This window comes from Vitis riparia, chromosome 3 (assembly GCF_004353265.1).
Source record: "Vitis riparia cultivar Riparia Gloire de Montpellier isolate 1030 chromosome 3, EGFV_Vit.rip_1.0, whole genome shotgun sequence".
NCBI classification, from domain to species: Eukaryota; Viridiplantae; Streptophyta; class Magnoliopsida; order Vitales; family Vitaceae; genus Vitis; species Vitis riparia.
The window spans coordinates 2,190,553-2,217,466 of record NC_048433.1 but is presented as its reverse complement, the minus strand read 5'-3'; the positions used below and the strand labels follow the sequence as shown (position 1 = coordinate 2,217,466).

General features: G+C 31.3%; 3 protein-coding genes across 4 annotated transcripts; all 3 read left to right on the top strand.

Annotated features, from left to right (window-relative positions):
- Positions 1–8,463: 8,463 nt before the first annotated feature.
- LOC117911764 (glycerol-3-phosphate acyltransferase 9) lies at positions 8,464–14,766 on the top strand. 2 transcript variants are annotated; one of them, XM_034826190.1, is made up of 12 exons: positions 8,464–8,715; positions 8,846–8,903; positions 9,166–9,284; positions 9,746–9,845; positions 10,277–10,372; positions 10,483–10,579; positions 12,085–12,172; positions 12,251–12,347; positions 12,675–12,760; positions 13,418–13,537; positions 13,713–13,811; positions 14,359–14,766. In XM_034826190.1, exons 1-12 carry the CDS (start codon positions 8,594–8,596, stop codon positions 14,405–14,407), a joined length of 1,131 nt encoding a protein of 376 aa, XP_034682081.1. In that variant the 5' UTR covers positions 8,464–8,593; the 3' UTR covers positions 14,408–14,766. The 2 variants fall into 2 exon arrangements, with proteins under 2 accessions (XP_034682081.1, XP_034682080.1); XM_034826189.1 differs by having other exon boundaries at positions 8,810–8,903.
- A 1,776-nt stretch (positions 14,767–16,542) lies between these two features.
- Positions 16,543–19,235, top strand: LOC117909212 (lysM domain-containing GPI-anchored protein 2-like). The gene is made up of 4 exons (XM_034823158.1): positions 16,543–17,298; positions 17,706–17,826; positions 17,950–18,131; positions 18,950–19,235. Exons 1-4 carry the CDS (start codon positions 16,653–16,655, stop codon positions 19,060–19,062), a joined length of 1,062 nt encoding a protein of 353 aa, XP_034679049.1. The 5' UTR covers positions 16,543–16,652; the 3' UTR covers positions 19,063–19,235.
- A 3,554-nt stretch (positions 19,236–22,789) lies between these two features.
- On the top strand, positions 22,790–26,763 carry LOC117909765 (lysM domain-containing GPI-anchored protein 2-like). The gene is made up of 4 exons (XM_034823823.1): positions 22,790–23,576; positions 25,521–25,644; positions 25,753–25,937; positions 26,450–26,763. The coding sequence occupies exons 1-4, from the start codon at positions 22,922–22,924 to the stop codon at positions 26,548–26,550; spliced, it is 1,065 nt and encodes a 354-aa protein (XP_034679714.1). The 5' UTR covers positions 22,790–22,921; the 3' UTR covers positions 26,551–26,763.
- The last annotated feature ends 151 nt before the right edge of the window (positions 26,764–26,914 follow it).

The following is a 26,914-nucleotide window of genomic DNA, read 5'->3' as shown; positions in this document are numbered from 1 at the left end:
TCCTTTATCTCAAATTTTTAATTAGTATACTAAATTAAGTCGTCCACCCATTCAATTCTCATTTTTTATCCAAAGTTTTTTTATTAATGATTTTATGAAATTATGTCACAAAGATAAATAATTTTAAAATATATTTATGGTATCAACCCAAAATTTTCATATTTTGATCATATTTTTACTTCATACATATGTAAGTTGAATTGGATGAAGTTGTTAAATATGATACTAAAAAGGGTTTCTTAGGAAAAAATGATGAAAATAAGTTTATAAAAATTATATGAGCTAAATAAAGATATGAGGAAGATCGAGAGATACCTAATGGAGCAAAAAGATTTGTAGTTTAAGTAGGAAATATGAAATGTTTCGGGAATTCAATAGTTGTATCTAATTCTATTATTTGTAATATTTTATATGATATAATGGAAAGATTCTCTCTCATCTGTTGATATAAGTATAGTTGGTCTAACCACGTTAAACCGTCGTGTATCATGATTATTTTATTTTTATGTTCTTAAATTTATCATATTTGTATAAAAGCTTCAATTGGCATAACATATTGAATAATTTTTAATTAAACATTAATTAATGAAGGTGACGTGTGGTGAGAAGATGTGTGATTCACCTAACCCTCAGAAATTGTCAAAGGGGTTGTTGATAGTGATTAATTAATTAGTGGGTATTTTTTAATGGAATTAAGATTAATTAATTGATTGATTAAGGAAAGAGAACTGGGAGAAAGGTGTGTATTGAAAAGACATAAGCTAGTGGTGAATAATTTATGTGTCAAATGGGATTGAAATGGACGTTTTGTTTGGCTGAAACGGCAATTGACTTCCTCATTCATGGAGTTTTCCCTTTCAAAGTAAAAGCTTGTAATAAACAAGACTTGGGTTCCTTTGTTTGCATGTGGACTTTTTCATGGTCAAGTTGCTTATAAGTCATGGAATTTCGAAAAATGGAAAGAAAAAAAAGGGGGGGTGGGAAGAAAGTGTCAACTTTGGTAAATAAAAAAATATATATTTGAAGATGAAATTAAAGATATAATTTTAAAAAAAAATTATAATATTGACATTGCAAAAAAAGTTATTGAATACCAAATAATTATTTACAAAAAAAAAAAAACAATATTTTTTAACTTTTTTATTTAACATTTTTTATAAAAAAAATTATTTCACTAAATATAAAAGCCTTTACTCAACTTAAAAAGAAAATTTCACAAATAGTGTGAAAAATTATTAATTTTGATATTTGAAACATTATTTTGGAAATGTTTATTATAATAGAAATGATTTTTATAATTTTTTTAAAAATAAAAGAATTGTAAAAAAAAATTAGAATCTATCTCATAATGATTCTAAGAAGCACTTTTAATATTTTTAAGAGTGTTTAATAATGATTTTGGAAAGCGATTTTAATATTTTTGACACTTTAAAAAAATTTATAGAATCACTATCAAACACACTCTAACACTTGAATGATAAAAATTTTATAGCAAGTGTTAAAATAACAAAAAAGGCTTCGTAAAATCATTATCAAATGGATTATAATGATTTTAAAAAGTACTTTTAACTCATCTTACATTTAATTTTTTTTTATTATTTAAGTGTTAAAAGTATTAAAAATATTTTTTAAAATTAGTGTCAAATACATGATTTGTTGATTTTGAAAAAATAATTTTATTATGTTAAAAAAAGTCATTATTAAATAATTTTTTTTGAAGGAATAATAATTTTTTTTTTTTTTTTAAGAAACTATTTGGATTGTTGTTGTTGGATTCATTTGCTTGTTTTGTTAGGCTCACAGGTATTATTCTTATACCAAACCCACAAAGGAGACAGCACCCACATCCCATGTGAAAATTTTTCTGTGCTTACAAGCTACTACCTACAAGCACCAAGCACTAGCCACAAAAAATAGTAATAATAACACTCACATTTTCTAGAAATAATCACTTTTTAGACGCATGTGGTAATGGTAGTGAAATGGCAATGTACTTTCATGATATGACAAACTGCTAGTCATATCGATACTCTTATGGCTATGTTTGGTTGCAGGGAACTTTATATGAAAATAGTAAATACAAAGGAAAGAAAAATAAAGAGAAAAAAAAAATTAAGTTAAATAATTTAAATATATATAATTTTTATTACTTTTATTTATATTTGATATTCTTTCTTATTTTTTTATGGTGTAATGGATAAAATCATTTCCCTTAATATTTTTTTCTTTGTTCTTTTCTTAATATTTTTTACGAACCAAACATAACTCATATGAAATTATGAATTACTTTGATAATATTTCAAGTATAATTTTTTTTAATAAATAAAATTATCATTTTATTTAGGTTATGTTTGATTCTCCAAAAATTTAAAGGAAAATGTAATAGAAAGAAAAGTAGAAGGAAATAAAAAGTAAAGAAAAATAAAAAAATAGATTAAAAGTTAATAAATTATTTTTACTTGCTTCTACAAACTCATTTTATTTATTTTAACTCATTGATATGAAAATTAAATAATTTAAAAATATCTTTAATTTTAATTAATTTTAATTATATTTTATTTTCTTTGATATTTTTTTATAGAACAATCAAACATAAAAAAATCATTTTTCTTTGCATTTGTTTTCTTTCTTTAGTATTTTTCGATAACCAAACATAGTCTTAGTTTCTCTTTTTAGAGAATAAGGAGAAATATTTCAAGTATAATTTTCTTTAATTCTTTTTTGAGAAATTTTATTTTTTAAATATTTTTTATTAAAATTACTATACTTGATTTCTAAAAAGCAAAGAAGAAAAAATATATCAAGAAAAATAATTTTCTTTTATTGGGTTGTATTATAAAAAATTAGAAATAAATAAAAATATAATTAAAATTAGTTAGACATTTATATATTTAAAAATTATTTAATATTTTATATCATAAAAGAAAATAAATTAAATGAATTTCAAAAAACATATTAAAAACATTTATTAACTTTAAATCTATTTTTTACTTCTCTTATACTTTTCTTCATTATTTTCTTTCTCTTACATTTTCGTCCAATTTTTTCAGAAGTCAAACATAACCCTAATATTTTTTTATTACCTTTTCCCATAATATCAAAATATTTATAAAAAATAATCATTTTTCCTAACAAATTTCCTTTATTTTTTTCGATACCTTCTTGGAACATGTGATAGTTTCTAGAATTAATTGGATAAAGGGATGAAATGATACATTCTCGTGTTTTTACTTGAAAAATAATCAAATTTTGATATAAATATTCTTTATCATTTCAAATATTAAAAAAAAATGGTTATTTTTATAATAAAATAATAATGACATTTTTGTCTGAGGTAATGTTAAATTTTAAATTTTGACTTTTCAATGACCTTTTAAATCAAATAATCCTAATTTTTATAGGAAAATTTGGTGGGCCCCACTGTTTCTGTCATTTACGAAACAGTCCCACACTCATATGGAGGAGCAAGACCCACCGTTTATTAGGAGAATCCATGCTTCATTCTTTATCTTAAGGGATTTATGGATCTCAGAGATGGTACCAATGCATTGTCGTTTATCCTTCTCGACTGCCCCATATAACATCACACCTAGATGTGGCTTATACTTTGGCATAGACTTACATTTATCATATCTTAATAGTATGAACTTTGTTTAATTGATAAAAAATTATGCAATGCATTAACAATGCGAATCAAGCTAAGACCTTAAGACATTTTTTATGTGTATTATCGATTGATGGGTGAAGAGCAGACAACAAAATAAATAAAAAATAAAAATTATTAAAAAAAAAAGCCTCGAAAAAGAAACATAAACAAATTTAGAACTTTAATGTCATGTATAAAAAAAAATATAAACAAAAGACGATGATTATGCCATCTAAGATTATTGCATCGAGCTTTGTTTGTAACACAGTAAACCAACCAATCCTAAAGGTGAAAAATGTTGGATTTTGATAAAATAAAGTTTAAATTTTAGTTATTTTTAAAAATAAAATAAAAATATTTTATACAAATTAATTTGGTAAGCCAAAATCTCTTAATTTACAATGGATAATCTTTAATATTGGCATATATTAGGGTAAGACTTATAAGTTTTGATGAGAATTGTGGTTATGGTTATGGTTATGGTTATGTTTATAACAATATTTTCTTATGTCCATCTTTTAATTGAAGTTTTTTAAAAATCATTTTCCATGTTTTTATAATTATTTGTTTCTAATTTGTTTTTATTTTAAATTCATATTGCCCTTTTATTTTATATTATCTCTGCTTTTTGAATTATTTATCATATTTATCTCATTAATCCTATTTTAAAAAAATTATTATCACTTTACTTTTAAAATTTATTTATATTTATCTTTTTAATTTTAAATATTTTATTTTAAAATATTAAAAATATAAATTTATTCTAAAATTGATAAAATATATAAAAAATAATAATGAATTTCGAATATTTTATAAATTAAAATTAATTTGATAGATAAATTATTAATATAATTTCTAATAATTTTAATTTTTTAAATAAATCAATGTTAATAACAAAAAGTTATAACCACAAATTTGTAATAAAATTTTAGAAATTAAATGTCAAATAAAATAGTCTATACAAATCGATTTAATTTTTTATTTAAAATGTAATAAAACATATAACATAAATATATTAAAGGAATTTAAGATAATTTTTTCTAAAAAAGATTGATAAATACTATATTTGATCATACCTACGCTAATTATATTTATAAAATAACTTTAATATGTGTATTTTTACTTATTTTGTCATTTTTTGAAGTTTTTCAAAACATTTTCATGACTTTTCAATCATTTTCGCATATTTTTGTCAAAACATCCATGTAAAATCCAAATAATATTTTTACCTTTGGACTTTAGTTTGTCTTTCGTACTCATAAAGAAAATATGATTGAGACCTATTACAGTTGTATCTTGAAGCAACTATCAATCACTGGTACTACACATTGGGAAGTGATAGTAGCTTTAGAACAACATGTCGTCTCAAAGTCTTTGAATTAAGTCAACTTTTTTTTTTTATCTCCGTCAACATTGGGAAGCAACTATTACAATTGTATCTTATTATTATTATTATTATTATTATTATTGATTGTATAATTTATGTGCTTAAATTCGGGAAGCAACTATTACAGTTGTGTCTTTTTTTATTTTTATCGATTGTATAATTTATGTGCTCAAATTCATGAGTTTTATGCCAACATGTAATTATATCCTAACAAAAAAAAAATGTATATCAGAGTTTAAAGTTATGTTTGGTTATTGGAAAGTTTGAAGGAAAATGTGGGGCAAAGAAAATAAAGAAGAAAAATAAAAAGAAAAAATAAATAAATTTTAAGTCGAATAAATTATTTTTATATATTACTTCATAGATTTAATTCCTCTATATAGATTAAATAATTTAAAATATAATTTTTTTAATAATGTTAATTATATTTAACTTTTTTTAAAAAAAAATAATTATAATAAAACCAAATATGAAAAAATTTATTTTCTTTAACATTTTTTTTCCTACCCATAACACTTTCCAAAACCAAATATAACCTAAGTGAATCCTCCACCAGTCTACACATCATATATTTAGACACATGTTTCAAAATAAAGAATATGACTCCAAAATGATTAGGCTAAATCCACTATTACATGAGGTGGATACACCTAGATGATTAACTTGGATCAAACCATTACTCGTCCAATTCATATACAAAAAGAAATAATTTTTTAAACATATTTAAAATATAAATATAAATGTACTTTTCATAAAAATAAAACATAAAAATTACTCATTTTCTTTAATTTATTAAAAAATAAATAAATGGACCCGCCTCAATATAAAAAAATATAAATTTATTCGAAAATTTCTAAAATATATATATAAAAAAATGAAGTTATAATGTTTTATAAATTAAAATTAATTTGATAAGATAAATTATTAATATAATTTCTAATAATTTTAACTTTTTAAATAAATTAATGTTAATAACAAAAAGTTATAACCATGAATTTGTGAAAAAAATTTAAAAATTAAATCTCAAATAAAATATTTTATATAAATGGATTTAATTTTTTATTTAAAATGTAATAAAACATGTAATATAAATATATTAAAGGAATTTAAGATAATTTTTTCTATAAAAGAAATTGATAACTACTATCTTTGACCGTATTTATGTCAATTGTATTTACAAAATAATTTTAATGTGTGTATTATTATTTATTTTATCATATTTTTTAAGTTTGTCATAGTATTTCCATGACTTTTGAATCATTTTTTTTATATATATATTTTTGTCAAAATATCCATGTAAAATCCAAATAATATTTTTATCCCTGGACTTTAGTTAGTCTTTCCTGTTCATAAAGAAAATACAATTGAGACTTGTTACAGTTGTATGATTGAGACTTATTACGGTTATATCTTGAAGCAACTATCGATGGTACCGCATGTTGGGAAGCAATCGTAGCTTTAGAACAACACGTCCTCTCAAAGTCTCCAAATCATGTCAACTTTTTATTATCTCTTTTTAATTTGTTAATTTCAATATTGATCCATTGTATAATATATTGTTAACAGATCATAAGATTGACTGCATTTATAAACTCTTTTTGTATTCGAATGTCGTGGGCACTTGGGTGAATGCACTATAAAGTCATGATATATGCATTTCTTGATAATAATTACTTTTAGGAGAATTGGTAGTGTCCGAGATCCTACAAGTGGTATCAGAGTTAAGGTTATATGTTCAAATCATAGGTTCAAACCCTAGGGTGTGATTAGGGGGAGATTGTTGATAGATTGGAGGGTTTGAGAGTTAGTTGTGTCATCAACTTCAAAGAAAAAAAGAATATGGCTGCAACTCCAAAATGACTAGGCTAAATCCATTATTACATGAAGTGGACACAACTAGATGATATTTTATTTTTTAATTTTATTTTTTTATAAAAAAAAACTTGGATCAAACCATTACTCACCCATTCATATATATTTACTTTTCATAAAAAATAAAATATAAAAATTAATCATTTTCTATAAATTATTAAAAAAGAATTAAGATTATATTTGGTTCCTGAAAATATTAAGGAAAAAAAAAAAGGAAAATGGTTTTCTCATTATTAGTTGTCCTATAAAAAATACAAAAAAAAAAATCAAATATAATTAAAACTAATTAGAAATTTATGTATTTTTAAATTATTTAATCTTTATCGATAAAATAAAATAATAAAATGAGTTTGAAATAGTAAATAAATATAATTTATAGAATTTTATTTTTATTTTTTTCTCATTTTTTCTATTTTTCTTTTATATTTCTTTTCCTTACATTTTCTCTCAACTTTTGGAGACCAAACATAGCTAAATGGGTAACCCACCTCAATATGGGCCACCAGGGTAACCCAGTTCAACAACTCAACCCAACCCATTGACATCACAACATACAATTAATTATTTCATAAATCCTAAAATTAACAATTTCCATATGTATGATGTTAACGTTGGTACTTGGTAGGACATGGTGGTTGCAGGCTTGGGCATTCAACAACCTTGGCTCCCAAAAATCTTGGTAGTTGGCTAACTGCAACAATTATTAAACTAACCCATCAAATTTTAATTTCTAAGTAGCCCATATGTCATTATTCGCTACATCAAATTCAACATTTCATCATAGAATTAAAACCAACTTTCGGGGTACTTTAATCTCAAGATAGTTTAATTGCTTTAAATGAAATAAAATTATTTTAATGACATTAAATTTTTACACATTCTTTTTAAACTTACCTAAAACGGCTACTGTATATATTTGAATTGTTTAAGTGTCGCACGTAACCTTAGAAAAGTCCAAGTCCATAACGCCTTTACTCTACTAGAATTTGTTGTCACCACCACCCCCACATAGTTCCCTCATATTATTGTAAAAAATTGTTTGAATTTATTATAATTTATTTACAAATATTTGTATGTAAGGTGAAATATGTTATTTGTGAAAAAATTATGGAGAAATTATAAAAATAAAAATTATCTTTATCCCTATAGCCATAAATTAGCTAATGAATGTTTTTTTTTTATAAATAATATAGCCCTAAATATTAAATGGGTAATTTTTTAATATATTTGTTTTTACTTTGTTGTGTGATAAGAAATTGAATTTTAAAAATTTGTAGTTAATTAATTTTTAATATAAACATTAGTTTTATTTTTTTTTGAATAAAATATTTATAAAATTATAAAATTTCATTTTGCCAAAAAATTAACATTAAATCTTTAAAAAAATTAACATTTTTTTATATCATTGTTTAGTGACTAGATTTTACCATGTCATTGGACCCGGATCGCATATCGGGGATTGGTAAGTATTTGCGGTCAAAAGTAACACAAAAATTACCCCAGGTAAAAAACAATTAATGAGTAAGAAAGCGGTCGGCGAAGGGGATGAGGGCAGCGAGTCATCTGCGTTGGTGTGCGTGAAGGTGAAGCGAGAAAGTGTAAGAGTATCGTAGCACATGAAACTCGTACACCAAAAGGGAAGATAAACTGCAACAGAGGAATCTGAAGGCTCCCTTACACACGAAGCCATGGCCAACGCTCCCGATAATAAGCTCACTTCCTCAAGCTCCGAGCTCGACTTGGATCGCCCCAATCTCGAAGACTACCTTCCCTCCGGATCCATGCAAGAACCTCGCGGCAAGCTTCGCCTGTAACCATTTTTTAAAATTTAATTTTGTTTTTTTCTAATTTTGGACTGTTTGTTTGGCAAGAAAATTGGTGGATTTTTTTTTGTTTTGTTTTAGTGATTGTGGATTGGTGGATTGGTGGACTGTGTGCAGGCGTGATTTATTGGACATTTCGCCGACCCTAACCGAGGCCGCTGGGGCCATTGTTGACGTAATTCTCTGCAATTTTGCTCTGTTTGGTTGCTGAGAAAGGGCGGGAGGAAAATTGAGGCTTAATTTTGGATTTTAAGCATTGCTCGGTTGGTAATTTTCTTGCCTTAGGGAAAAAAAGTTTGCGTTGGTTTTGGCAAGATTAGTGCGGCATAACAGTGATTTTATATTTTCTCAGCAGCCAAACAGAGGGTAAAAGTTGAAAACTATTTGTATGTGTGTGTTCTCTTCTGAATTTGTTGAGCTTGTTTATGGATGTTCAGGACTCTTTCACACGATGTTTCAAGTCGAACCCTCCGGAGCCTTGGAACTGGAATGTGTATTTGTTTCCTCTTTGGTGTTTGGGAGTGGTAATTCGATATGGAATTTTATTTCCCACAAGGTTAGAGACTCGAATCAGCGTTGTTTCAAACAAATCCACGGTAGTTTAATTGTTTGGGGAATTTTTAGGGTCTTGTTTCTTAGAACAATCTCATCGTTGTTGGATCCAGTGTTGGTTTTCTTATGTTGTTAGAAATATCGTATTGCCTTTTCTCTATTGCATTTGGACATTTCCCTGATGATGGGGTTTGACATGTCTCACAGCAGTAAAGTATTTGAGGTCCATTTCAAGATAATGGTTATTGTTTATACACTCCTAATTTATGGTTAATGCACTATTGGGGCTCAATTATAATCCATTGTTTGGTTTTCTACTTTGACATTATCTCAAAATTCGGGGAGTTTGATGAATTCTGTGGTCGTATTTACTTTTAGCTGGGCCAGACTGTAATACTTGCTATGATAATGAACTTGCATGATGTCACCTTTTAGCTATCTGATGCATCTCAATTTGATCTGCAGGGTTCTAGTACTCACACTGGGGTGGATAATATTCCTTTCATCCTTTATTCCAGTACATTTTCTATTGAAGGGAAACGATAAGTTGAGGAAAAAGTTGGAGGTGCATGCTCTTACTTGTTTGTATTTGTTCCTACTTTGAATCCAACTGCTTTGTGCTTCATGCTGGACTTCTCTATGTTTAAATATGCTCCTAATATTTGTAGAAGTAATACTTTACCATGAAGAGTTTGTATGCACAATCCACATACACATGCTCAAATAGCTTTTTCTCAGAATAATCACCGGCATCCCAGTATGTAACCACTACAAATGGCACCTTCAATTCACTGATCATATGCTTCTGAGGCTTTTAGGTTCTTGCTTATATTGGGATTAGATGACTAGCCCTGGGGGGTAATTGGAATGAGACATGTCCTAGTTTAAATCTTCTGTGTGCTAATGGTCCTTTTTCTTCCTCCTTTGATTGATTTTGTATATAAGTTAGTTACACTGGCTAACAAACGTACATCACCTTGGTTATCTTCTATTCAGAGATGTCTAGTGGAGTTAATTTGCAGCTTCTTTGTTGCATCATGGACTGGAGTTGTCAAGTACCATGGCCCACGGCCTAGCAGGAGGCCTAAGCAGGTATATCTGACTGTAATTTCTGTTATTTAGATGTCATCTGATGTTAATTTACCTATAAATCCAAGTAATATGCTTGTATTTGCTGAAATTTCCGTTCATGATTTGAACAGGTTTTTGTTGCCAATCATACTTCCATGATTGATTTTATCATTTTAGAACAGATGACTGCATTTGCAGTTATTATGCAGAAGCATCCTGGCTGGGTTGGTAAGTGTTCAAAACGTAATCCACATATCTAGACACAGTACAATTCATTTTGCAGAAGCTTTCATTGTAATGAATTGCTAGTTTCTGCCTCATGTGTGTGTGTGTTTCCTCTTCAAAATATCTGAAGTGCCCCTGACAGGCAGAAGTGTATCCAACCCAGTGAGTTTTGTATTAACTCCAGAAAAACCTGACATGATATATTAACTTCATAAAAAATGTGTGACATCTGGATGAAAATCACTGCTGGGGGTTTTGTTTGGATGGGGGCAGTGTCTTTGTTATTTTTTTACATAGTTCCATTATATTACTTCTAATGAGCTATATTCCATGATAGTGGAAAACTGTGTTTTTTCCTTTCAGTAAATTATCCTTTTGGAAAAGATGAATTTTATTATTCGATGATAATGAGAACTATATTTTTCCTTTCGGTAGATCATTTTTTTAGAAAAGATAAATTCAATTAAATTAAAATGTAGATCTAATAAAAATAAATAAATCAAATTCTCCAAATTCTTGATCGAAAATTTTCCCATATTAGGAAAAACTGAAAAAAAGGAACCATTTTACTTTTATTCGAGTTTGAAAATTTCAGCCAAGTTTGGAGTTCATGGTGAATTTCTACATAATACACAAGTGGAACTCTTCAAGACTTGGCCTTTTTCTACCATGAATTTTTCAAGTTGTTTAATGAATTAAGTCAAATTTATCATTAGGATAATGTTGCTAGTTAATATTGTGAACTGATTGATGATGACTTCTTATTAAACTAGCATTTTCTGGCCATGACAAAGTAAAACCCTGGTTCTATCCCTGATAACTATGGTCTAATTCAAGAGCCTAAAATGCTCCAAACTGGAAGTTAGTTAAACTTCATTTCGTTGGATTTTCTGCATGCAGTTTTCACTATTTGGGTTTCGTCCAATCTACTGAATGTCTGTGGATGTGTGTGTGTTTTCTGAATGAACAAAATTTTATTTGGGCATTTTAGATAGTTTACACTTTTCGATGTTGTCAGTACGGTATATGTGCAAGACTAGATAAAAATTTTGAGGTGGATATCGTGATCATTGGTACTGTAGCATTTATAAATTATAATTGGTCCGACTTCTTGACTGGTTGAGTAGTGTGTGTCCTCGCGCCGTCTGCTAAGACCATAGCCATCATGACAATCCCAGGGGAATGGAAGTGCTGTAGTCTATACTGGTCAAGGCAGAATACTAGTCATTGTCCTCCAGGAATTGTTCTCAAGGTTTTGAACTCTTTAGGATTGAGTTCAACTTCATTCACTATTAGAAGCGGAAATAATTCATGGAATTTGGGGAAATTTAAACAGTGTTCTCTACGTTCTCTCATTTGATTTTTTTTTTTTTTCTATTTTTCTTAACCTACCATTACAAGTTGTCAACCATTCATTGCATGGTATGGAATAATTCAAATCAAGAGCTGTACTCTGAAGGTATTGAACACTTATGGAATTTTTTTTGTTGTTTATGCATTTTATATAGGATTGCTGCAAAGTACTATTTTGGAGAGTGTAGGATGTATCTGGTTCAATCGTACAGAAGCAAAGGACCGTGAAATTGTTGCTAGGAAGTAAGTTTAAATAGAAAATGCTTAAAATATTTTATATCACAACACTGTCAATCTTATGATTTGAATTTGTATTTTCAGGTTAAGGGATCATGTTCAGGGTGCTGACAACAACCCTCTTCTCATATTCCCAGAAGGAACTTGTGTGAATAACCACTACACTGTCATGTTCAAGAAGGTACTTGGTTTTTTTTAAAAAATTTTTGTTTATTTGTTTATTTTTTAAAAGCAGGAATTGTTTGTGAAATATACGAAATGCCATGTTTTATTTCAGAATTGAATACTTTCTATATTTTCTCCCCTTTTCCCAATGTTTTCCAGAAGGGACACATAGGTTGGTACATTCAGAAGGTTTTCACTTCTGGATGCTAAAATATTCATTCCTTATGCAAGTCCAGCTGATACCAGGCCTTTTTAATTTGGCTTAGACTTTAAGCAAGGGGAGTTATTTTTTGGGAATGACAATTATTTCTTATTCACTCTTTTGTTTCTTTGTTATGTTTAGGGCGCATTCGAACTTGGCTGCACTGTATGCCCTATTGCAATAAAGTACAATAAGATTTTCGTTGATGCTTTCTGGAACAGTAAGAAGTAAGGAACATTGTTTGGTACTCTGATCTTTTGATTTGTATATGCCATGCTGTCAGTGAAAGCATCGAGTTGTTCACAAAAAGGGTTGCTTTTGAACATATCGCATTATGTTTTGCATTTATCCAATAATTATATTATTGTTTACGTTGCTGTCTGAAAAGCAAGCATTTGTGCTTCTGTTTTAAAATGCTTTTCATTCTGGAACAAATTTTCAGTTCAAGATGATGTGATGGGACATGGTCCTCCCATTTGAATTTTCTAGAAGTGATAATATAAATTCTATTTTCAATTCTTATTCTTTTCATTTATTTATTTTCCAATCCTTAAAGTTGTACAAATCAGAGGTTTTAGGTAAATATTCGCTAGAATATCTCAATTGTCTGCTCTTAGCATGCATGTTTATGGTTAGTGGTAAGGTTGCTGTAAAACTTGATTTACATTGCAGTCTATGAAGACTCACTAATTGCATCACTTGTTGCTCAAGCCCAGACAAAGGATAAAAAAAAACCAAAGTCTGATGAGTTCCTTAGTTTATTTTTTTATTGAACCATCTATTATATATGCGTGAGTTATGTTAAAATACCCGGATATTCAGATATATTGATATGCTGTTGGTGGTATTAGAGGTATTATCTGAAGTGCATATCTTGTTTGCAGGCAATCCTTTACAATGCATCTTCTGCAGCTTATGACATCCTGGGCTGTCGTTTGTGATGTTTGGTACTTAGAGCCCCAAACATTGAAGCCAGGAGAGACACCCATTGAATTTGCAGAGAGGTGACTTATCTCTTCCTCAGTTTGAATAACTTAATGCTGGTATCTAACGTGTCTCAATTATGTCTGTAATCCACCACTAGGTTCATTTTTTAAGTAAAACGGAGGAGGAAATTCAGTGCCAAATGCTTAGCAATCCTTAACAATATTTTTTGTTTGAATTGGATACTCTTTGCAGGGTCAGGGACATAATTTCTCTACGAGCTGGTTTGAAAAAGGTTCCTTGGGATGGATATTTGAAGTACTCTCGCCCTAGCCCAAAGCATAGAGAGCAGAAGTAAGTCAAAATATTTTCTAATATCTTCTATGGTTGATCATTCCAAGTTGTTTCCGCCAGGATGAGGGCTAAACATATGCACTTCTGTTGCCACTGCATGCATCATCCATTTAATGCTCCCAGCCATTCAGCCTCATGACTATATTGGCTGGTCTTTTGTTACCCTGACCTTTTTGTTTGATGTTTTCTCCATACTGCTATTATGGGATATGCTAATTTATTTTATTTTATTTGGTAACTCACATTTTCCAAGATATTTCTGGCTTTGTTTGCCCTTTCGTGTAAAGGGAATATGAGTCCCATTTTTCTTTACTGCATTTACTCTTATCATACCCATTCTCACATCTGCACCCCACCTCAGCATGTTATTTAACTTATAATTTTTGTTTCAAAGGGACATTTTACGCCTCTTCATAATTTAATTACGAAGTTTTCCATACTGGGTCGATTATCCTTTTACGAGCTGGATTACCTAACTGGTCTTAGAAATGAGGAAAATCGAAGATTATGATATCTCTAAACTCTCGAGTTATTTTTACATTTGCAGGCAGCAGAGCTTTGCTGATTCAGTGTTACGGCGCCTGGAAGAGAAGTGATATACATATTACATCTTCTGAAGCAAGTGTTTCGTGTTTGTTCAGGCAACACATTCCTTGCTGCACACCTGATTTCCCCTCCTAGTGGTTGGTCAAAAATTTCTTGGAAGACACTCTTAAGACCTGTGTACAATTTTGCATCTCAAAATAAGATCGTGTCTTATATGATTATTGATTGTATCAGTGAACTGTGGAAATATTGCTACTGTTTCGAACCTGTCATGGTAATTGATCCAATTTCTAGCAGCTGTATAACCTCTCAGATAAAATTCTTCAAACGTTTGTACTGAAACCGTAGATTAGTAGACGTCCTTGGTCTTGAAAGTTGGACAGGCATTTGCAGTAGTGAATGCAGATTCTTACTGGACTCTTTTTAAGGCAGGTGAATGTCCATATCTATTTCAATTGAAGTTTGGGACCCATAGACTTGAGGAAGAGGTGTCTCAGGCCAGCACCTACTGTGTAGGTGGAAATTTTAATGTCTGAATATTAATGCCGGAACAAAAATAACATCATTCATGTGCAAAATTACATTAAGTTTTTTTAGGGTGATTTTAGAAAATATTTTTAACATTTTTAACACTTAAAATTATATAAATTTTTAAGTGTTACAAATATTAGAAATACTTAATAAAATTATTGTGAAACGGACTCTTAAGAGTTTGTTTGGCAGTGATTCTAGAAATTGTTTTTAATATTTTTAATATTTTAAAATTTTTATAATTTAAGTGTTAGAAATTCTATAAATGCTTTCTAGAATCACTCCTGAATATACTTTTAGAGTGTGTTTGATAGTAATTTTGAGAAATATTTCTAGTTTTTTTAGTACTTGAAAATTTTTACGTATTAAAAATATTAAAAATACTTTTTAAAATCATTATCAAATATATTTTTAAAGTGTTTTTAGAGTAATTTTAGAAAGTGTTTTTAGTATTTTTTATATTTGAAATTTTTTATCTTTCAGATATTAGAAAAATAAAAAAACATGTTTTAGCATTTCTAATATTTGAAAAATAATAATTTTTAAGTGTTAAAAATATTAGAAAGAACAATTTCTAAAATCATTGGTAAATAAACTCTTAATATGGTTTGGTTCATAACGTCTAATATTTACGCTAATGGATAGAAAAAATCATTTTGCTATTAACTATTCAGAAAATACATGTTAAATTAAACTGTGTTCAGCAACGTTTTTGAAAATAATTTGAAAATTTTTCGAAAATAGAAATCTGAAAATTTGAAATGTGGTATTTTAATTTCAATTATGTTTATATAATTATTTTTTAAAAATAAGTAAAAATGATTTAAGATAATTAAAATATGTTTTTAGAACAATGTTTTAAAGAAAAAATTATGGCACATGTTTATAATTATGAAAGACAACTGTTTGAAAACACATTCCCTAACAAAACTTCATGGAAAGAGTCGAAAGACTAAAGAGAGGCTTCATGGAATGAAGGGGTCGACCCGAGGAATGGAAAATAGACAATCAATTACAATCGTTCACATTTTCCCTAATCCTATTTTCAATTTATTTCACTTAATAAATTATTTTATGTAAAAATTAAATAATTTAAATATATAATTTTAATTATATTTAATTTTTTTATAATAAATATAAAAGAATCATTTTTCTTTAACCATTTTTTTATTATTATTTCTAGATAACCCAAAGTATAACCTAAATATATAAATATAAGGATAATGACAACTCTAATTTTTATTTTTAATTAAATATTGTCTTAGATTATGATATTAATTTAAATTATTTGCCTTTTACCGGTCAATGATGGTGATATGACTAAATTTTCTATGGAGAAAGCAAAACGCTGCTAAAAAAAATAAAAAATTAATTCATAGACTAAAAAAATTAATAACAATAAAAAAAAAATAGCGATGTATTTAATGCCATGCCAGCTGTCACCCTCCTTAGGAAAAATATTTGCCTTTCAGTATGAGTTGAATAAGGAAAATTATTTTTAAAAATATATTATTTTAATATAGTCGTCGTTTCCCGCTACGGATCGAGCGGGGACCGAAGGACTGACGAAGTCTTTGTCAAAGTCTTCGCAATCCCATTGCGCCTTCTCTTCTTCTGTTCTGCTTCACGGTTTCCTTCTTTTCACACCTTGACCTTCTCCGAAAATGCTAACGTGCACACCGGTGGTCCCTCCCCTGAACTCCACCCCTCTGCTCCATATAATTCCTTCTCTCTCCAATCCACCACTCACCGTACCACTCCGCCATGGGTTCTGCTACGCTGCTTCTCGCCCTACCCTTCCTCTCGGTGCTCATCACTGCGCCGAGAGCTCAGGCCAGCTTCAAATGCAGCTCCGGCCCCACCTGTAACGCTCTCGTCGGCTACGTCTCCCCCAACACCACCACTCTATCCGCCATCCAGACTCTCTTCGGCGTCAAAAACTTTCGAACTCTACTCGGCGCTAACTCCCTCCCGGCCTCGACCCCAACGAACCAAAGCGTAGCCGCGAAGGACAAGATCGTCATCCCCTTCCGCTGCCGCTGCTCTAACGGAACCGGAATTTCGAACCACCGGCCGGTGTACACTGTGCAGAAGGACGACGGACTGTACCACATCGCGGCGGAGGTGTTCGCGGGACTGGTGACGTATCAGGAGATTCAGGCGGTGAACAACATTCCGAATGCGGATTTGATTGAAGTAGGGCAAGAGCTGTGGATTCCGCTGCCGTGTAGCTGCGATGAGGTGAATGGATCGAAGGTGGTGCACTACGGGCACGTGGTGGAATCCGGAAGCTCCGTGGAGGAGATCGCGGAGGAGTACGGAACCACCGAAGAGACGCTGTTGGAGCTCAACGACATTACAGATCCCAAGAATCTTAAGGCCGGTGATGTTCTTGATGTTCCCCTCAAAGGTCTTTCCCCTTTTCCCCTTCAAATCTGATTTGATTGATTCAATTAATAGTCTTTTTACGCTTCTTGAGTAGAGCACTAATCAAATTAGGAGTTATTGAGCTTGGATCCATAGATTCTAAAGATCAAATCAAAGAATTGATTTATGTGATTTATGTAACTGCATTAAAACCGAAAGGATGATCGGAAGCAATGGTTGATTTTTGGAGTTATGAAAACCTTCATTTTGCTACAAAAGAACCCGAAAAAAGCCGGGCCTAGGCCATACAACACTCAAATTCACCCAATTTGTTTGAGACTTTAAATCCATGTCAGTATCACTGCTATGAACTCGGCTTCTGTGATGCTTTCTTGTTCATTTGTTATGTTGTTTGTTATAAATGTATGATGATTGTTTGTTTATCAACAGCTTGTACTTCTGTGGTAAAGAACACCTCATCGGACTACCCATTACTCCTCTCTAATGGTACTTATGCCTACACTGCAAACAATTGTGTGAAGTGCCAGTGCTATTCTGCAAACAACTGGATGTAAGTTTATCACTTGATGGTTTGCAACGTTGGGTTCCTCCCTTTTCCCTTGTTAGCTTCACGTAGACTGATTCTTTTTTTTTTTTTTTTTTTTTTTGCTTCATTTTTGGACTGATGGGTCAGATTACAATGTGAGGAATCCGGGCTTAATATAACAAATGGAACGTGCCCTAGCATGGAATGTGAGAGTAGTGGTTTATCCATTGGCGACTCCACATCTACCACTTGTAACAGCACAACCTGTGCCTATGCTGGTTACACCAACCAAACAATCTTCACAAGCCTTGTTGAGTCCACTTGTCCATGTAAGTTCACTTTACGCGTTTTGATGCATTATTTTGAGTTTGTATGTTCCGTTAATAGAATGAGTGGGGGCATTTATAAGCCTGAATATAGCCTAAGTGCTATGTGAGTGAGTTAGCCAACTCGACTTGAAGCCAATACGTTTTTCATGGGTTTGGGTTGAGCATAATCAGGCCTTTGTCAAATTCGTGTTGATTGCATAATCCATTTAAGAAGTCGATAGTTTTTGAATCATTCCCTATAATATGAATTTAACCTGAATGAACCCATTTAATAATTCCATTAGTTAATCTAATTATAATGTTAAATTATTTAACCTAATCCCATATTTGATTCATTTCAAATTTATTTTTAAATAAATAAATGAATTGAGTCATAAACATATTTGGTCGAGACATTAATTATATAGACTTATACAAAACCTAATTCAACCTAATTATTAAATATGATGGCTTGATTATTAGACGGGTTGAATGATTATAGGACATATTACATGTTTAATAATTAGGTTTGACACGATTATTTGTATCGGGCTTGAGTTGACCTATGTAGTAAAATGCTTAGATTTTGACTCAACATGAACACAAAAGACAAATACCTGTATTTGAAGATTACTGTTTCTTGAGATGTTGCACCAATTGTTACATGGGTGGTTGTGGTTTTGGACTTGGCCCCAAGTCTTCATTTGATTTTCAATAATCAAATTTTCTTATGGTCACAAGAACCAAAATACATTAATCTTTTCTTCACCTGATCTTTCTCGCTTGCTAGCTATTCTTATCAACTGAAGACTCATGTGTTTGTTCTTGTTGGCAAACAGCTACTAACAATGCTCCCAGCTATGCTTCGAAAATCACTCTGCCCAGTTGGAGATGGAACTTTGTTTTCATAGTAAGCCAATTGGTTATGCTTTATCTTCATCATTCCCAGTAGGATTTCTATGCTTCTCTATCATTTCTTCTGCATTTTTGTTGCGGCATCTGTTCCAATCCGCTGGTAATTCTAATGTTAGTGTCTATTTGTGAGTTTAATTTTGGTGGTGTATTTTTGTACTGGTTAGTTTCGTGAATAAAGAATGGGCAGAAAATAAAACCTTTTTTTCTTGAGTGATGATGTGATTTTGGTTCTCCCTGATGTAGCAACTGAGGCCAATGGCACAATAAAAACCCAAAATTTTAGTCTCTTACAACATATACCAAATTCTTGCATTTTAAACATTGATTGCTCTCACTTTGAATATCAACATTTTCTCTTCATTTTTCCTGGATGTTTTTTTTCTTTTTCCTTTTTTTTTTTTTAGTTTTTATTTATTGTTAGTTATTATTATTTTTTATAAATTCCATATACAAAGTCAATACCAACATGTTTTCTCTTCTCCAATTTTTTATAATTTATTTTTCTCTCACTTTTTTTTTTTTCGTTTCAAAAGGACCATGCTTAATACAGAAATTATAGAAATTCTATGAAATTTTGAAAGCTAGCTCAAATTTGAAGTAGGATACTTAGGGCAGTTTGATTATATTTTTTGAAATTTGTTTTTAAAAATTGTATTTTATTTTTTAATTCAAAAACATTTTTTAAAAACAAGTTTTAAAAAACATGATCAAATGGATTCATATCTTCATTTTTTTTTTTAAAAAAAAATGTGAAAATTTATTTTTTATTTCAATTTATTTTTAAAAATTATTTTCAAAAAATAATTGTCAAACAGTATTAGAAATTTGTAAAAAACATTTTTTTGTTTTTAAATCACATAATCAAATATGCTCTTAATTACTAAGAGTTTGTTTGTGAATTTTTTTCAAAAATATTTTTTGAAAACAAATTTTAAAAATAGTTCTTGATTTCATGAAAAAGTTTTCAAAATATTTTTCATATGCTTATATAACTATAAAAATACTTAAAATTTATTCCGTAAAGCAATCCATTTTAAAAAAATTTAAATAATTTTTAAGAATATAAGTTAAGTCTTTTAACATTTCTATAAGAGTTTTTATATTTAGTATTCATGTTTCCTCCAGTTTTCTTTACTCGTAAACATGTCTTAGTCACGTGATATTCCTCTAGCATGGATATGAATCCAAGGCGTGGACAGTGGCGTAGCATTTGCGGTGGAGCAGTGGTAGGTAGCCTAGCCCGTCCCATTGCCATCCCTATTCACTGAGCCTTTGCCAAGCATTTGATTTCCATACCCAACCGCACTAGCTGGAAGTAGGATCGTGGATGGGCCTAGTCTAGTTTTGTTAATTTTGTTTGTTCCCTTGATAATTCCATCAAGTGCTTATCTTTAATCTTTAGCTTCAGTGGGATAGTTGTGTTTTCCTACTTAGCATTTTTGGAAGAAAGTAGGCAGTTCAGAAAACCCAAATCCTCCCTCTCAATTTTCTTTTCTCCTTCTCTATCAAATTCCTCTACGATTGGACCATTGATTCCTTCATTCCATCGAAATCCATCCATATCCCTCCTGTCCACTTTCAAACGGTATGTTTCTTTTGTACGTCAGTTCTCAATCACACACCTTTCCATTTCACTTTACAACAAGTCTCTTTTATAAACCACTTTTTAGGGACTAATTTTGGAAATATATTCATACACATTCCAATACTATGTTTCCTTTTGTAAAGCCCAGATGGCGAGAGATGTGATCCAATACAAATTCTAAAAATGTTTAAATAAGATTTTAAAACATACATTCACCTACAAATTTCTAATATATGCCCAAAATACCCTTTTCATTCTTCTCTTTTATATTCAACTTCTTTATTCTTTTCTCAACAACAAATCCTTATAGAAAATATCTTTTAAATTATGTTTTTGTTCCTAAAAGGTAATAAATAAAGAAAAAAAAAAAGAAAATGATTTTCTCTTGTTTAATTGTCTTATGAAAAATATGAAATAAAATTAGTAAAAATACTTATATATTTTTAAAGTATTTAATCTTTATAAAAAATGTTAAAATAAATCAAATGAATTTGAAGTAGTATATAAAAATTACTTATTGATTTCAAATCTATTTTTTTCACATTTAATTTTACTTTTCTTTTTTATTTTTTTTATTCCATTTTTTCTTAAATTTTACGATAACCCGTCTTCCGTCTTAAAATAGTTGAAAAAAAATTAAAAATAATCTAAATTTGATTTAAATGTGATAAATCTAAAAAAAGAAAAAAGAAATGGGAATAAAATAAAATAACTCATTTTGTAGTGTCCAAATTTAAAAGGTTGGACATTGTGCAAATGTTCAAGCCCATCAGGTTGAATAATTGTAAATATGTTAGATACTAAAGAGGGTTAAGATTTGGAAAGTCGGATGGATATCATGTAATTGTTTGTCACCGACATTCAAAAAAGATGAATGTGCATTTCTCTTTAAGGATAATTTGGTTATTTCATTGGGAGCCATTGTGTCTTAAAATGATTACTTTAACTAATGCCAAAAGAAATTAAGTAGACGTAAATATAATTTTCATTTTAAAATAGTATTTTAAAAAAATTCAGTCACATATGTGGGGCCTTCTCCCACATGTCTTTCCACATGTACCTCCATGTATCTGTCCACATGGCATCGTCCTAGCTGGACCACGTGTCACTCCTTTCATCACTGTTCGGACAATTTTCAAGACATCCGGAAACATCATATCCCAACCATTTGTGCCACCGAACGGGCCACACTTCCCTGACAACCCTAAATCTTCTCGGGTGTGTAAGGATTTGGTTGTTTGACACTTGAATGACTGATGAGACCATTTTCATCCTTAAGTCTATATCAACGGACTATCACAACTAGTCTTATACCTTCAACAAGTTGAAGAGACGACAAGTTGTATCATGACGCGCCGTCTAATACAGCTCCAATTGTCTTGCAGTTGTGATGATTGCCCTGTCACTACTGAGTAGTCATCATTACAAGGGTCAGCTCAACATTATTATGCCTCATTTGAGCATTATAGAAATAATAGTGTAACAAAACAAAGGGGGGCATTAGTGTGAGTTCTCTCACCTACTCTATCTTTAAAGGTTATGTTTGGTTCCCGAAAAATTTGAGGGAAAATGCGAGGGAAAGAAAATACAAAGGAAAAGTAGAAGGAAGAAAAAATGAAGGAAAATAAAAAAATAGATTAAAAGTCGATAAATTATTTTTTTTGTTACTTCAAATTCATTTTATTTATTTTAACTCATCAATATAAAAATTAAATAATTTAAAAATATATAAGTTTTTAATTAGTTTTAATTATATTTGATTTTCTTTGATATTTTTCATAGAACAACCAAACATGAGAAAATAATTTTTCTTAGCATTTTTTTTTCTTTCCTTTGTACTTTCCGGGAACCAAACATAGCCCGAGTTTTTATTTATTTTAAAGTTTGACTTGGGCTTTGAAGGGTGTGTCTGGACAACCCGTTCGAACATTTTCGTGCTAATAATAAACATTGCCAAAGGGAGGAATCCTTTCTCAGTTGATCCGGTATTAACAACATAATAATAATAATTACTTGTACTTATAGAAGTTAATGTTGCCATGGTCTAATTTGCTTATCTCAAAGCTTGATAATCCTATTTTGATATATTAATATTTGAATAAAAAATTCTCAGCCTCGCAAGGTGGATATGAAATAATGGAATGAACAGGTCAGCAGTGGTGCCTCTGAAATTCTGAATGAGTAAGAGGCTACATCGCATGTGATCCCTGTAGCCAAACTCTTGCACTTCCACCTTTTCCTCCACTTCCCACTAAAACCCTCCCACTCTAAACCTCAGCACCACCGTGCGCATTAGCACCTACCCCTGGCCATGGGTTCTGCTACTCTGCTTCTCGCCCTATTCTTCCTCTCCGTGCTCACCACTGTGCCCAAAGTTCAGGCAGCCTTCACCTGTAACTCCACCACCAGGTCCACCACCTGCAGCGCTCTCATCGACTACGTCTCCCCCAACACCACCACTCTATCCGCCATCCAGACTCTCTTCGACGTCAAAAACCTTCGAACTCTACTCGGCGCCAACTCCCTCCCGACCTCGACCTCGCCGAACCAAAGCGTAGCCGCGAAGGACAAGATCGTCATCCCCTTCCGCTGCCGCTGCTCTAACGGAACCGGAATTTCGAACCACCGGCCGGTGTACACTGTGCAGAAGGACGACGGACTGTACCACATCGCGGCGGAGGTGTTCGCGGGACTGGTGACGTATCAGGAGATTCAGGCGGTGAACAACATTTCGGATGCGGATTTGATTGAAGTAGGGCAAGAGCTGTGGATTCCGCTGCCGTGTAGCTGCGATGAGGTGAATGGATCGAAGGTGGTGCACTACGGGCATGTGGTGGAAGCCGGGAGCTCCGTGGAGCTGATTGCGGAGGAGTACGGCACCACTCAGGAGACGTTGTTGAGGCTCAACGGCATTACAGATCCCAAGAATCTTCAGGCCGGTGCTGTTCTTGATGTTCCTCTCAAAGGTCTTTTGCTTTTCTCCTATTTTTCCAAACCACTTTTTTTTTTAATTTATCTGCACTTTTCAGATTCAGAAACATAGAAGTAGATGAGTGATTTTTTTGGTTCGAATTAGGTAACAAAAACGCTTTTCCTAATAGTAGAAGGGTATGAATGTAATTATCAGAAAAATTATTCAGCTCGGAGGTTCTGCTTAATTTGATCGAACAAAATTATACTTCAGTTTTGTTTTTGTTTTTAAACATTTATGGTGATATTTATTTAAGGATTCAAGGCTCAGTTTGGATCACTGAAATTGCTGGGGAAAGAAAACAGGGGAGGAACTCATCGGAAATTGCAGAGGAAAAAATTATTCAAAAATTGATGTATCTTTACATATTCATTCAAGAGAAATGAGAGAATAGAATTTGATTCAGTTCATTTGGAGCTTTATCTGTACTTGTCAGTGTAAGAAAAGTATAAAATTGATGACTGATTTTTGGGTTTCAAGTTTCAACTAGGCAACAAAAATGCTAAATCATTGAAATTGTTTTTTTCCCCTCTCAAGAGAATGACATGAATGTAATTATTTGAAAAATCATGGGTTATTATTTCTTTTATTTGAAAAAGTAGATTTGCTTCAATAATGTTAATCATAATCCACTATTCTGTCCCTTTTTTGGGGAACATTTACCATACTTATTTGTGGATTTATGCTTCTTGATATAAGGTGATGAGAAGTGAAAGGATGAATTGATTGAACTAAAGTAAAGTTTCTGCGAAATTATATGGCACTCAATAATTTTGAATTTTCTCTTTTATCTCTATATGGGGTATTTGAAAAAACTTGAGGATTTTAATAATTGAGTTAGTACTTTGGTACACTCAATTGGGTCACTTTTGGAGTTGTGAAAAAGCAATAAGTTTGATGTATGATTGGAGCAAGACTGAGAGGCTGATACTTGGCTCTTAGTACCTTGGCATTTTCTGTTGCACGCGTAGTTAAATTTGAGGATACAAATGATTTTGACATTACCCTAGGAAGGAAAAATAATTGGTATGCACTGTTGTATTGCCCCTTATTTTGGGGCATGTTGAAGTATTGCCCCTTATTTTGGGGCATTTTGAAGTATTGCCCCTTTTTTTGGGGTTGAAATAAATAGGAACAGGACTGCCAAATGAAGAACTAGGGTCCATGAGTGAAACAGTGTAGGGGATATATACATTTGTTTTCGATTTATTGAGCTAATATGGGCACCACATGACTTGTCTTTGGCTAGTGTTTTGGAATCATATGAGGGGTCTGTTTGCTTTGGTATGCTGTTTTGTTGAATATATGTCCATTACTAGAGCCCTCCTATTCCAGATAAAAATTGAAAAACATTTGTTTTGTTTTTCCCTCTTGGATAAACTGCATCTGAATGCTACTAGTGTAGCTCATTCACTGAGTGTCCTCCAATAATCCTCTCAAACGTCGAAATGTGTATGCTAATTTATTTACTAGTTTGTGCATGCTAGATTAGAAAGTGTATGAAAATAATAGTAATTTTTCACGAGTCATCCTATTAATTATACAATGGGATTGCCATTAATGCTTATGATATAAGCTGGATGTGCTTATAGTTTGGGAAAATCTTGGCCTAAGGGAAGTTTAATTCAGCTGAACTCATTGATATTGTACTATTCCTTCTCTCCTCTAAGGCTCTAACTTGGCTTCAACCCTCTTCAGCCCTGCCCAAGTTGGTTGACCCAGATGCTAACATTTATCCTATGCTGCTAGCCATCAGAAACAACTCCTAGACAAATGGGTGGGTTATATCCGGTTACTGACTCACTATTCATGACCAAAGTCAATGGAGCCTTCAAAAGCCCTAAGTCCATGTCTCTGATTTTCTGTGATACTTTCTTAATCTCTGTTAATTGTCTATTAAAAATTTATGTTTTCTCTTTTTTTTTTTTTCTATTCTCAGCTTGTACATCAATGGTAGCAAATAACAACTCATTAGACTATCCTTTACTTGTCGCTAATGGTACATATGTCTACACCGCCAACAGTTGTGTAATGTGCAAGTGTGATTCTGCGAACAACTGGACGTAAGTCAATCACTCTAAGGTCTCCAATTTCGAGTCACTCCTTTCCCTTTGTTATCTTCCCATAGACTAACTTCATTTTTTCTTTTCCATTTTTGGATTGATTGTCAGATTACAATGTGAGCCATCCCAGCTTAAGCTATCCAATAGAACATGCCCTAGCATGCAATGTGAAGGTAGCAGTTTGTATATAGGCAACAGCACCTCTGCTGGTTGTAACCAAACGACCTGTGCCTATGCTGGTTTCACCAGTCAAATGATCCTCACAACCCTTGTTGAGGAGAACACTTGTTCAGGTAAGGTCATATCATGAATTGTGATGCATTAATCTTCAGTTTTTATATCCTGTTAATATAGTGACTAGCCATGAATATTGCTTAAGCACCATGCTACCTATGTCACTAAATGAAAATTTTCATTTGGTATATTCCACCATTGATGTGTGTTCCAGCCATCTAGGTGACATGGTGAGATTAGGAAAATGAGAAACAACTTCCAATAGAAGTCCCCTCACGCTCTTCCCCTCAATTCCCTGATATTGCCCATTAATACATAGGCATCTCTAGTGATTTTGGGCATGACCCTGATCGTCCATGTTGCCCATTGCTATAATTTTCCAAATCATTTTTGTATACTAACATCAGCACAAGTGCATTAGACCGGTTCTTCAGTAGACCAGTCATTCAAACTGGGTTTGTTTCAATTAATGGTCAACTGAAAATTCATGCAATTCTAACTCATGAAAATTTAACTTTCATGCTTACTAACATTATTGTCAACCGGATTGTTTTTCCCTGTTGGCAAACAGCTAGTAATGATGCTCAAAAGATCGGTCTACAAGTCTGGAGCTGGGGCTTCCTTTTCATCTCTTGTCAATTGCTCTCCCTTGGTCTTCAATTTTTTCAGTAAGATCTCTGTAGCTTTGTACCATTACTTGAACTTTTTTCTTAGTATCTGCATCTCCCCTTGTGTTCAAAATAAATGTCAGTGTATGAGCAAATTTCCGCGAAATGTATATTGTTTGTATCCTCCTCTTTGAGTTAAATGTTAATGTACCAGCAATTTATTTTCTCTCTCTCATCAGTAGTGAATGTGCAGAAAACTAAACCCTTTCTCTTCTGATTCTCCATTTTTGCATATTCCATGGGGTGCTTTATGCTACTCATTTGAACATTGCTTGTAGTAAATTATGGCGACAATTTCCGGGAAGAATGACTTCCGGGATAAAAGAAAGCATGTTACCGGTGGAATCATGGGGGAGGGAAAACTATAA